Source organism: Labrus bergylta, chromosome 19, assembly GCF_963930695.1.
Source record: "Labrus bergylta chromosome 19, fLabBer1.1, whole genome shotgun sequence".
Classification (NCBI taxonomy): domain Eukaryota; kingdom Metazoa; phylum Chordata; class Actinopteri; order Labriformes; family Labridae; genus Labrus; species Labrus bergylta.
In genome coordinates, this window is record NC_089213.1 from 13,174,705 (window position 1) to 13,188,271 (window position 13,567).

General features: G+C 40.4%; 1 protein-coding gene across 1 annotated transcript; it reads left to right on the top strand.

The window, feature by feature from the left end:
• The first annotated feature begins 4,638 nt into the window (after positions 1 to 4,638).
• rnmt (RNA (guanine-7-) methyltransferase) lies at positions 4,639 to 12,144 on the top strand. The gene is made up of 11 exons (XM_020651658.3): positions 4,639 to 4,685; positions 5,687 to 5,928; positions 7,521 to 7,650; positions 8,419 to 8,544; positions 9,315 to 9,430; positions 10,302 to 10,483; positions 10,605 to 10,769; positions 11,145 to 11,262; positions 11,621 to 11,716; positions 11,796 to 11,829; positions 11,952 to 12,144. The coding sequence occupies exons 2-11, from the start codon at positions 5,695 to 5,697 to the stop codon at positions 11,987 to 11,989; spliced, it is 1,239 nt and encodes a 412-aa protein (XP_020507314.3). The 5' UTR covers positions 4,639 to 4,685; positions 5,687 to 5,694; the 3' UTR covers positions 11,990 to 12,144.
• The last annotated feature ends 1,423 nt before the right edge of the window (positions 12,145 to 13,567 follow it).

The window sequence follows — 13,567 nt, forward strand, 5'->3', positions numbered from 1 at the left end:
TATATATGCTCTGAAGGAAGTTGTTAACATGTACCGGAGAAAAAACTTGACTACATTTATGTGTTTTCTGGATGCTTTCAAAGCCTTTGATAGGATAAATCACGGTAAATTATTTATGAAATTATATAACAGGGGTCCCCCCTTATTTGATAAGAATATTGCATTTCTGGTATTTGCATCAATCCATATGCGCCTGATGGGGCAGGAGTATATCGGCACCCTTTTCAGTGACCAATGGGGTCCTACAAGGTGGAATTCTGTCTTCTTTTCAATATGTATATGGACGATCCCTCTGAACAGCTTAAAACTTGTAAGACTGGATGTATGGTGGGAGATAGAATTGTTAACCATTTGATGTATGCTGATTACTTAGTAATCTTGTCACCTTCTAGTGCTGACCTACAGCAACATCTAAGAATCTGCTCGAGTTATGGAGTGCAGTAGGACATAAAGTATGACAGTAAGAAGCCTGTCGTTATGATAGTAAAAGCAAAGGATGATCGAAAGCAAAAATGTCCTTTGTTTTTTATCTCTGATGAAGCCCTGATTGTGGTGGATAAAGTCAAAGATCTGGGACATATTATCAGGAATGACTTGAATGATGATGATGTGCAGCGTCAGTGCTGCAAATTGTACACTCAAGCTAATATGCTGGCACGTAAATGTTCAATGTGCACAGACAATGTTAAAACTGAGCTGTTTAGAGCTTACTGTACTCCGCTATACTACCCACTATACTATACACTATACACTATACTACCGCAATTATCGTAAAGCTAAAATGAAAAAGATGCAGGTGGCATATAATGAGGCTTTCAGAATATTTCTGAAGTAACCAAGATGGACGAGTGCAAGTCAGATGTTTGTTTTTAATAATGTGACCACATTTCATGCTTTGCTGAGAAATTTTATGTTTAAATTTATGTCGTTTAAATAATTCAGAAAATGTCATTATAATGTCACTGACTTAGTGACACAAGGTATTCCTCGTGTTTCTGGAAACACTTTGTATTTAAATCCCATGTAGTGATGATATCCCTTTGCTAATGTCCTGTATTTATATATCTGTGCTTTTTTTATAACAATATGGACCTATGGGTCTGAAATAAAGTCTAAAGTAAGTAAAGTAATATATAAGTTTAATCATGATTATTGAGTCGAAATAACAAATAAATGCATGCCATTTAACATATTAACATGTGTGTGCCTATGTCTTCTCCTAACTACAATACCAGCAGCCTGTTGTGTGTAACACTGCTCTCCTGGATTAGCACCTTCCTTTCAAAGGTGTTAAATTCAGACACTGTCACAATCACCACAGTTTTTGTCAGGCTTGGTAAATCGCAATGCGTGTACGAACTTAACTTCTTTGCATTTTCTCCCATCTATTTGTGATCTTGTTGTTATGTTGTTGTTGTTGTTATGTTGTCGTGATCTATTTGTGATCTTGTTGTGATGTTGTTGAGATCTTGGTAACTTGTGTTCTTTCATTAAACAAACGTTTATTAGTATAGTTAGAATTTTGATCTGAGATTAAAGAACATTTATATAAATAATAAAGTTATAATTATTATGTTACCACTGAAACTTCCTCACAACAATTAAATATTTTAACATTATAGCAATTTGCTCAATGGTCCCCACAATTACAGGTAAAAACCACACACACACACACACACACACACACACACACACCCACCCACACACACACACACACACACACACACACGCACACTTTACCTGTAATTTAACTGATAAACGTCATGCAGGTAGAACGTTCTGCTTCTGGTTACCGGAGCTGCTAATGTAGGGGGATTCCCTGACCTGTGTATGTGTGTATGTGTGTGTGTGTGTGTGTGTGTGTGTGTGTGTGTGTGTGTGTGTGTGTGTGTGCGTGCGTGTGTGTGTGTGTGTGTGTGTGTGTGTGTGTGTGTGTCTGTGTGCTTGCGTGTAGGTGTGTGTGTGGTTGTGTGTGTGTGTGTGTGGGTGTGTGTGTGTGTGTGTGGTTGTGTCTCTATGCGTGTGTGTGTGTGTTCGTCTGTGTGTGTGTCAAAGGCTCTACTGTTTCTGTGTGTAAACGGAGACTTGACTGAACTAAAGACGTTTTTTTAAGCGCCGCTGCTTTGAAACTCAGTAAGGTCAAATTTACATGTTAAAAGAGATTCGCCCATTCAAACGTCCACTCATCCTTTAACCCATTCATCCTTTAACCCACTCATCCTTTAACCCATTCATCCTTTAACCCATTCATCCTTTAACCCATTCATCCTTTAACCCACTCATCCTTTAACCCATTCATCCTTTAACCCACTCACCCTTTAACCCACTCATCCTTTAACCCATTCATCCTTTAACCCACTCATCCTTTAACCCATTCATCCTTTAACCCATTCATCCTTTAACCCATTCATCCTTTAACCCATTCATCCTCTAACCCACTCATCCTTTAACCCATTCATCCTTTAACCCATTCATCCTTTAACCCACTCATCCTTTAACCCATTCATCCTTTAACCCACTCTTTAACCCACTCACCCTTTAACCCACTCACCCTTTAACCCATTCATCATTTAACCCACTCACCCTTTAACCCACTCACCCTTTAACCCATTCATCCTTTAACCCATTCATCATTTAACCCACTCTTTAACCCATTCATCCTTTAACCCATTCATCATTTAACCCATTCATCCTTTAACCCATTCATCATTTAACCCACTCTTTAACCCATTCATCCTTTAACCCATTCATCCTTTAACCCACTCTTTAACCCACTCAGCTTTTAACCCATTAATCCTTTAACCCATTAATCCTTTAACCCATTCATCCTTTAACCTATTCATCCTTTAACCCACTCTTTAACTCCAATTAATGTCATTTCAGGAACTTCAAGCTAAATACAACATTCCTAATAATCACCTTTTCAAATATCTTCAGCTCAGAAGTTGTATAACGTCCAGGCAAAATAACAGCCTTGAGCTTCCCCTTCCATCTACCCTAGAGGACATTATTTTAGATAATCTTGAGTCCAAGAGACACGTGTCTTTACTGTATGACCTGTTCGTAAACAGTGCAAAGAATCCTCAGGAACTCTCTGACAGGCTTGGAGAAGTGATTTACAGATCAATATAATTGAGTTGAGGAATGGTCCTTAGTTCAAACTCAAACAGTTAACACACACGCCAAATATTACAGTACACATGGTTTACCAGACAGTACATTACTACAGCTAGGCTGCATCACTTTAACCCAAATATTCCTGACACATGCATTAAATGTGGTGTCCACAAGGGGTCCCTGTTTCACTGTATGTGAGAGAGTCCGCTGATTATCTGTTTCTGGGAAAAGGTGTTGGACTGGTGCAGTCAAATTATCAGTAAAGGTAAAGGTGCCCCAGTAGGTGCCTCTTAACCCTAAATGGTGTATTCTTAATGTCTATCCTGGTGATTTTGGAATTTCAAACAATGTCAAGTATCTACTCAATGTTTGTTTCCTGGAGGCCAAACGATGCATTGCTCGCTCATGGAAGAAGTGGACAACCTGTGGAGTCTCTCAGTGGTTGGAAGGAATGACTCTATTTCTTGTTCTTGAAGAGAAAAGATATTTAAAAAAACAAAAACTTGACATGTTTTGGAATGTATGGAATATTTTTTTACAACTTCCTGGAGGGTAATGACATACAAAATGAGGTTTGGACTGATGAACAGACGAGAAAGTCAGTAGGGCTGCTATGTTCTTCCTTCACTTTTATTTCCTCCCTTTTAGCTGTCACGTTGTGGACTGTATTGCTGTACACTGTTTTTGATTTCCTAAAAAAAAAAGACAATAAAGAGATCGTTTAAAAAATAAACAATGAGTAAGGTCTTTTACCTGGTCTTGTGTGTGTCTCGAGACAAGATTTGTGTGTGTCTCGAGACAAGATTTGTTATGAATTTGTGCTATACAATTAAAGATTAAATGTACTTAAATATTAAACTGACCTCTGGTTGGTTAATTGGTCATTTAAACATTTTTTCTTTCTCTGAAAATATTCAAATTATTACTATAAATTAATATATGGTATAAAATGGAACTATTACTGACGACCTACTCTTGGGCTGTGTTTGCCTGCAGCCCATTTATTTTATTTGTTTTGTTTTTGATGGTGTGTTGTGTTAAGCCGTTTTCACATATGCACTCCGGATAATATCTAGATATTTACAGGAGGACTTCTCCGGAGATTCTCCCGACCTGTTTTCGTGAATGTCTTGTGAAAGAGGGCAGATTTTATACGACTTTTCTTCTTTTGGCTCATTAAAGATTTGAGACTTTCTGTTTGTATGTAATTATTTTGTTTGGTCCATGAATTAAACATCTCTCTAGAAACTCTAACAGGATGTAAGACAGATCAGTGAATCTCTTTTTGTTGTATAATTCTACAACTTCCTTTTTTTATTTTGATATAAAATCTCCCTGACTCTTACTTTGTTTAACGCAGCTTGTTCTTTGTCTTTATTTGTATGTTAATGTTGTAAAAATGTTTCCGTGTGCTTTAATAAGTTGTTTTCTATTCTTAATGTGTCAATAAAGAATTAAAGAAAAGGGGGGGGGGGGGGGGGGGGGGGGGGATCTGTTGTGACGCAGAAATATGATGCGAGCACAGCCGGAAGTTACGCACAAGGGAAGCGTTCTGCCTGCAGAGCACCGTGAGTGTTTTTGTTTGTGTATTAATCTGTGTAGGTTGTTTCATTTAAATATTAACGGCGGGTTACCGGGACGTTACCGGGGGCTCATCATTTATTGGCTGCTGTCGGGTTTAAATTCCGCTCGAGTTTCTGGTTTATCTCATATTTCAGCGGGGTTTATAAAAGCTAACAGCTAACAGCTAACCTGCCGGAATCTCCGACGTAAGAACATAAAGACGTGACTCACGCGACTCACGCTGACCGTAAAAACAATTCATAACAAAAGAGGCTAAATTTGTTTCAGGACATGGGTCTATTCATGCCAAAGAGAATTAGGGGTTAACATACATGTAGGGTATTTTAAAGGCTTAATATGCGATTTTTCACACTTAAATATAATATAAATCAAATATATCCTCTGAGAATAACTCTGTAAGTCATGACTGTCTACAATGAGTGAATCTACCGAGTTCCACTGTCGGTGATGCTTTCCGAGTCCTATCTTCACTTTGTTTACATCGCCGGGACGCATATAAAGATTTGTATTCGTATCAAATGACTCCAAGACTGTATGGCTGCATCCTGGCGCTCTCTCGTCTGTGTGCTCCAGGAGTTCATCTTCATCATCAAACAGCTGTACATTAACAATTTTAAAACAAAGCCATGAGAAGCTTCAGTTTTGATAGGAGCAAGGTGAATTTACAAGAGGGACGTACAGACAGTGATCTCTCTCTCTCTCTCTCTCTCTCTCTCTCTCTCTCTCTCTCTCTCTCTCTCTCTCTCTGAAGCTGATGTGATTCTTCACTCATTGAAACGGGAGTTTTGTTATGTTGTAAAGAGCGGCCCAGGTGCGCTCAGTGAGGTCCTCCTGCACATCTGCACCGTCACGCGCTCTTTTATGTACACATACAGCAAACTAACCCCCCTCACACACACAGACTGAGCAGGAGCGCAAAGTGTGTGAGTGTGTCTGAGTCGTGTTAACTTGACCCACCTCTGGATCATTTTCTGTTTCTTTTCAGTCACAACGATGGAGCTTCAGTCGGAGCAGACACCTGCTGTGAAGGAGGGAGGAAGAGGAGCAGAAGCGTCAGGTGGAGGAGCAGAAGCGGTAGGAGGAGGAGGAGGAGGAGGAGCAGCAGCAGAAGCGGTAGGAGAAGCGGTAGGAGGAGGAGGAGCAGAAGTGGCGGGAGGAGGACGACGGGAGTCAGGGCGGAAGAGGAGACATGAAGAAGAGGAGGAGACCTCACCCGCCAAGAAGAAGGTAAATGTACCAATTGATTCATAATCATTGTGATCATTACTGATTAATGATACTTAAAGACTCAGCTGATCACACTGATCTGTACCTGTACTCTGAGGCAGGGGGAGGGGCTTAAACAAGAAGAGTCTTTGGATTACGTACGATTGTGTCTGTTAAATACACACAGGTGTGTTAATTATTACACAGACTTTACACTTCAGACTTTACAGTCTCGACTTTACACTCCAGACTCTACACTCTACACTTCAGCAGTGGGTTCCACTAGCTCTATGTAAGCTTTTGTGTTTCACCTGGGGTCTGGACTACGAAGCAGGATTTGGTGTCAGCAAGGTCACTTCATTGTTAACTCTGGATTTTCAATCCTACAAAGGTCTTTCACTTGTTACCTGGGTATATCGCCATGGTAACCTATGCTGCACACCTAACCTGCTCCGAGTTATGTTGGAGATAAGAGATCAACCTGTGGAAATCTCTGTCCACTGATCAATCAGATCTGTTGATGGTGGAGGGAGCTGATGGAGAGGGGGGAGGAGGGAGAGAGAGCCTTCATGTGTCCCGTATAATAACATTAAAGTCCATAAAGTTCATGATTATTTTGAACTGATATCATCCTTCAACAGAGACTAAAAAAAGCAGCGGAGCCTTTAAGTTGTGTTTTTTAGATGTTAAATGATGAATATCTTATGACTTTCAATGATATTTTCATATGAATGTTTAGTGTCTCCATGCCGCTCTGTTTGTTATTGTCAGAGCTAAAATATGACTTCTCAAACTGTTATACTCTCCACATGAAAGAGTCAGAGACACACCTCCTGTTCAGAGAAAAAACAGGAGTTATTCTAAGGTCAGTTCTAAGGTGAACTAACGATGGGAAACTGTCTATGTAGGTTCTCAGTCATCCAGGTCATGGCAAATTCAAAGCTTGATCCAAAGGCAACTGGACTTTGAAAAAACATCTTAAAGATAGTCAAACAAGTCCAGTTGCCTTCGGTAAATGGACTTGAGCTTGTATAGCGCTTTTCTCGTCTTTTGACTTTTAATGCACCAGCACTGAAAGTGCTTTTACACCGCAGATCACACCTACACCTTCACACCCACTCACACACTGATGGTAGTCTTTGCTATGTAGTGAGACCATCAGAATTAACCAATCCAATTCATACGCCACCGACACAGCAGTGGGAGCCATACGGGGTTAAATGTCTTGCCCAAGGACACATCGGACATGTTGCTGCTGGAGCCAGGGATTGAACCCTCGACCTTCCGGTTGAGACTGAGATACAGTCATCCCCTTTGTGTTAACTATTGGAAACTAATATAATAAGCTGTAGTTTGCACATAAATAGTCGCCATGTTTCTTTTATCTGCGAGTTGTCCATTTGTTCCTGCAGCTGTGTAACTTCAGTCTCTGGGAGCCTGTTTGTTTCAAACATCTTTATATTATTAATATTGTTTGTTCAGTTTGTTAGATATGACCATCTGCTTACAGCAGACTCAGTGATGATTGTGGCGCCCCCTAAATAAATGATTATAAATCATAATTTAATATTAATGACATGAATGCATTTTTGATTGTGTTATTGATCCGTTAGGTGACAGATCACGGGTTGAAAGTGGCAAGTCACTACAACAGTCTACAGGAGGTAGGTCTGGCTGCTCGAAGTCGAAGCAGGATCTTCTTCATGAGGAACTTCAACAACTGGCTGAAGAGCGTTCTCATTGGTAACTCATCAATCATCTGTCCTCTGATCAATAATCAATACATCAATCATCTGTCCTCTGATCAAAAATCAATACCATCAATCATCTGTACTCTGATCAATAATCAATACATCAATCAATCATCTGTACTCTGAACAATAATCAATACCATCAATCATCTGTGATCTGATCAATAATCAATACCATCAATCATCTGTCCTCTGATCGTTAATCAACAGTTTTCCTCATTTAGAATAAGGAGTTGTAAGGCTACAGGAGCAGGTGAAGGTGGAGAATTAAAGAAGTGGGTTTGAATCCATGACTTCAAAAAAGTGATTCCTATCAGACTTCAGGGCTGTTTGCTCTTCCTGACATCGTCTCCTAACTCTCTCTCTCTCCCTCTCTCCTCGCTCGGGATGTTCTTCACTTTGGATAAAAGCGTCTGATAAATTAAATGTAAAATTGTCCGATTAAAAAGATAAAGTCATTAAGTCATTCTTTTTTTGGGCGTTTTCTGCCTTTATTGGAGAGACAGGACAGTGGATAAAGTCGGAAATCAGGGAGAGAGAGAGAGAGAGTGGGGAATGAAATGTGGGTTTCAATAGGGCTTAAACCCTGCCCCATCTTAGATCAACAGCTGTGATTGGCCAGACTTGTGTCATGGCTTATGGAAATCTGGTTCTCTGGCTCGTACTTATTACTCTTGACCTGTTGATCAGCTGATCTAACAAATACAACCAGTGTTTTCAGCTGTTTTTAAAGATAACGAGCCAATTATTTGATTGACAGGTGAGATTCTGGAGCGAGTCCGAGGGGCGGGGCCTCAGAAGGTATCAGTGTTGGACCTGGGGTGTGGGAAAGGAGGAGACCTGCTGAAGTGGAGGAGAGGGGGGATCAACCACCTGGTCTGTGCTGGTAAGTATCTGCTCAAGTTATCAGGGACATGTGTTAATCTAGACCAAGTCCATAGAAGGGCTTCAAGAGCAGGATTCTTCTAGTACTACCTGACCTGACCTGATCTGACCTGATCCACCTGTTCACTATCAGTCCTAAAGCTTTCATGTCATCAGAGTCTTTATAAAACTAAACAGGTGTTACTGGACCCAGACAGACTACTATAGAGCAGCAGACAGGTGTTACTGGACCCAGACAGACTACTATAGAGCAGCAGACAGGTGTTACTGGACCCAGACAGACTACAGAGCAGCGGACAGGTGTTACTGGACCCAGACAGACTACAGAGCAGCAGACAGGTGTTACTGGACCCAGACAGACTACAGAGCAGCGGACAGGTGTTACTGGATCCAGACAGACTACAGAGCAGCAGACAGGTGTTACTGGATCCAGACAGACTACAGAGCAGCGGACAGGTGTTACTGGATCCAGACAGACTAAAGAGCAGCGGACAGGTGTTACTGGATCCAGACAGACTACAGAGCAGCAGACAGGTGTTACTGGACCCAGACAGACTACAGAGCAGCGGACAGGTGTTACTAGATCCAGACAGACTACAGAGCAGCAGACAGGTGTTACTGGATCCAGACAGACTACAGAGCAGCGGACAGGTGTTACTGGACCCAGACAGACTGCAGAGCAGCGGACATGTGTTTAAAAGTTAACTTGTTAAGAGATGACGAAAATGATGGAAAGTGTTTTCATGGATAACGAGTGTTTGGGGTTTGTAGATTTGGCGGGAGTTTCAGTGGAGCAGTGTCAGAGCCGCTACGACGACATGAAGAAGAAAAGTCACTTTAACGAGGAAATCTTCAGCGCTCAATTTATCACCGCCGACTGTACCAAGGTAGAACTGCAGCACATAGATCAGTTTATCACTGTACCAAGGCAGAACTGCAGCACATAGATCAGTTTATTAAGGAGGAACACTTTAGTTTTTGAAGTTGTTTGTCGTAATCTTTGGAGTCACAGATTAAAGGAAATATTTCTTGTGAATGTGGTCATATTTAAACATTAATATCACTCACTTTTTGATTAATCACATTTTGTGGGCCTTTTTGCCTTTATTAGATCGGACAGTTAAAGAGAGATGGGAAATGTTGGGTGGAGAGAGTGTGGGGCTTGACATGCAGCAATAGGCTGAGGTTAGGTTGAAAACGTCTGCACATATGGCGAGCAACATAACCGCTAGGCTGCATCCTGATGGATCGCTTTTATAATCTGAGCATTTTTTGGTATGTTTTTATTTTTATTCTTTGTACGTTATCAAACCAAGGGTACTTCAGCTGCTTTTATTTTGAAATAAAATAAGGAACTTTCAGGAGATGGATGGCTACAGCACACCACAGATAAAAGAACTAATTCCGTCTCAGAGGACGGTAGATATTCCTTTGAACTCAGGATGTCAGTCTTCATTTATAATCCCATTCAAATCTATTTTCTTTGTCATTTTTCAAATATTATGGTTCTTAAACATGCACCATTTGTCTGATTAACTCGTGCTGCAGGAACACACACATCCTCTGTGTGTGGGTTAGTTACCCCTTCAACAATGTTGAAGCTCATAATAGAGATAGAAAAGCATTTTGATTTGTAGTGATGTCAAAGTGCACCCATTGGATTATTGATCCGTAACACCACTATTTGAATGTTTGTTGCGTCTGAGTCTCAGAAACTTGTATAAAAATGTAAATGCTGATTTTTTTTTTTGTCCTAAGGAGGTTTTGTCGGAGCAGTTGGACGACCCTGAACTCATGTTTGACATCTGCAGTTGTCAGTTTGTTTATCATTACTCGTTTGAGAGCGAGCAGAAGGCTGACATGATGCTGAGAAATGCCTGTGAGCGTCTAAAACCTGGAGGTTTCTTCATCGGAACCACACCAGACGCCTTCGAGCTTGTGTAAGAACTGAGAAGAATCTACCAGTTGTTTACTGACATGGTTTCATTTGATCTAATTAATCACCTGATCAGTTAATTACAGAGTCTGTAAACACTTGTCTCTTCTTCTGTTCCACGACAGTAAACGCTTGGAGGCATCGGACTCTCAGTCGTTTGGAAACGAGGTTTTTAAAGTTTCCTTTCAGTCTAAAGGTGTCTATCCGCTCTTTGGGTGTCAGTATCACTTCAGCCTCGAGGACGTCGTCAATGTTCCAGAGTTCCTCGTCTACTTTCCTCTTTTTGAACAGTAAGTTTTGAGGGTGAGGGTTAAGACTGGACTTTAGAGACTGGACTGTAAAGACTGGGCTGGAGAGACTAGGCTAGAGAGACTGGACTGTAGAGACTGGGCTGTAAAGTCTCAACCATAAAGGCTGGACTGTAGAGTATGGACTTAAAATAATTTACTTTAGAAGCTAGACTGTCAAGACTCTACTGGAAGATCACTCAGTGCAAAATAAATAAATAAAGAACATTTAGTGACATAGAAATACATGCTATCATGCACATGGTGCACAGAAGGTTGAACATTGTTGTTGCATCAAATAAGTTCCATATATTATTGCACACAATTATCAGAATTGACTGTAAAGACTGGATTGCTTTATGCATCTTTGTGTTGCAGCATGGCCAAGCGCTACAACATGCATCTGGTGATGAAGCAGAGATTCTCTGAGTTCTTTGAAGAGAAGGTGAAGAAGGAGCAGCATCGCAGCCTTATGATGAAGATGGGGGCTTTGGAGGTACAATTGACCAACCAATCACAAAGACTGAGTGGTGTTGGACTGTGGTACACCTGTATAAAACTGACCATTTATAACCAATCACAAAGACTGACGTGTTGGAAATGGGGTACACCTGTATGACATAATGCTGCTTTTTTTATATTCAGCCAGATTTTACTTATACACAAGGTTTATGTTTACAATGATTGTGTCCTTTACATGTTGTGATTCAAAGAGCGTCAAGTTAACATATTTTTTTATTTTTTATAAATATATCATTTGTTTTGACTTGATTTAGCTTGTATATGAGTTTTGTAACATGTTACGAACATGTTTAAAGCATGTATTAAACATCTGTGGATCTGTCTGTTTTCAGCCATTTCCTTGTGACGATGGAGGGCAACAGGCTTCAGACAGCACAGGAGAGTACAGCCATGTTAAAGAGCACTGCAGCAGAGCCAGACAGCCACTGGTAGGTCTGCAGCCGGCCACACACTGGTCTTGTTTGCCCTGGTTCTGTTTAGTCTAAAAGTGTTTTTCTTTATTTGCAGGGCACTTTGAGTAAATCTGAGTGGGAAGCAACAAGTAAGTTAATTGACTTCACTGTCATAATTTATGGTAATAATAAGTTAACATTTTAAATATGATTTCATGTTTTGTGTTATTATATTGTCACTAAAGCCTCACCTGTCCTCTCCCTTGTCAAGGTATCTACCTGGTGTTTGTTTTTCAGAAGATGTCCTGATGCTGAAATTGAACTGTTTTTCTTTGGTTTAAACTCGCCTGCTGTTTTTACTTTGTGTTTGTACAGTGTTTACCTGTTTCCTTTCTAATTCTTTCATAAACTGTGAACTGTAACAAGTTTGTTGGAGAATTGAATTAAATCTGAAGTTAAACTCAGTCCTTGATATTTTGTCTTAATCACAAAAACTAGAATTAGTCTACGGCTTGGCATACACCCAACACCCATGCCCCATGGCTTCAGTGGTTGCGAAATAAAAACTGGGTTTGAGAGAAGTTTGGGGAGGCTTTGGAGAAGGACTTTCGGTTAGGTGAAGGGTTAGGGGAAAGTGGGTTTTAACCAAGATGATACCCCCGCTCATGTTTGAAATTTCAATAACTGTTGATGGGAAGGTCGGACAGACTTGAAACCAGGATGCGTACCCCCATATACAGGCCCTGGCTTTCCATTGTTAGCAACCCTAAGCCGGTGATTGGTCAAGGTGTTTTTACGTTATGTCAGCAACGGAAGGTCGTAGAGACATGGGGTGAAGATCAGCACGTTCAGTGTTCCTTGAAATATTGACAAATGCAGATTGTGAGAGCGTCTGACTTTCCGTTCTAAACATCTGCCAATCTGAAATGAATGGGCCAGGCTGGAATGTAAAAAAAAATCCAGATCCAAATCATATCTCCAACATTACCAGAACAGCATTTTACCATTTAAATAACATATCAAAACTCTGATCCTTCATATCCCAAACAGACGCAGAAAAATTAGTCCATGCATTCATCTCCACCAGTTTAGATTACTGTAATGCCCTGTATGCCGGGTTACCCAAACAATCTATCGGACGACTCCAACTTATTAAAAATTCAGCAGCCAGAGTCCTGACACACAAGAAAATTTGATCATATCACCCCGGTCCTGAAAACACTCCACTGGCTTCTCGTACAGCACAGAATCACCTTCAAAATTATTTTATTAGTACGTAAAGCACTCAATGGTTCTGCTCCCAAATATATTTCTGACCTGCTCACACAATACAACCCTACCAGGGCTCTCAGGTCATCAAGTGAAGGTCTGTTAGTCATTTCAAGAATTAAATCAAAGTCCGGAGAGGGGGCCTTTAGTTACTGTAGCCCTTCTCTCTGGAACAAACTACCTGCTGACCTGAGGTCCATCACAACTGTCTCTACTGTCAAAGCCAAACTCAAAACCTATCTATTCTCTCAAGCATACAAATAATTACTCTTTGTGTATATGTGGGTATGTGTAAGTGTATTGTTTTGTTTTTGTACTGTTTTGTCCCTAATCTGATTTTTGTATCATATTCATGATTGTTGAGACAGCTATTTTGTCTCTTGTATTCATATGTTTTTTTTTAATCTTCAATGTAAAGCACATTGAGCTGACCTATAATGAAATGTTCTTTATAAATAAACTTCTATAAACTCTCTAAACAGCACAGGCGACGGCTGAGCTGGTCAGTGTTAGTGCTCAGAGCAGCTGAATAAACACTAAACAAACACTCTATACCAGGGCTAGGACGCACTTTTAATATTAAAAATGTTCGTCTTAAATATATACCAGTATAAAATA

Excerpts from the sequence above, each read along its gene's own strand:
- rnmt (XM_020651658.3), top strand. The coding sequence starts at position 5,695 with ATGGAGCTTCAGTCGGAGCAGACACCTGCTGTGAAGGAGGGAGGAAGA. Across the intron at positions 8,545-9,314 it reads CAACCACCTGGTCTGTGCTG|ATTTGGCGGGAGTTTCAGTG; the intron begins GTAAGTATCTGC and ends TGGGGTTTGTAG. Across the intron at positions 10,484-10,604 it reads CCAGACGCCTTCGAGCTTGT|TAAACGCTTGGAGGCATCGG; the intron begins GTAAGAACTGAG and ends GTTCCACGACAG.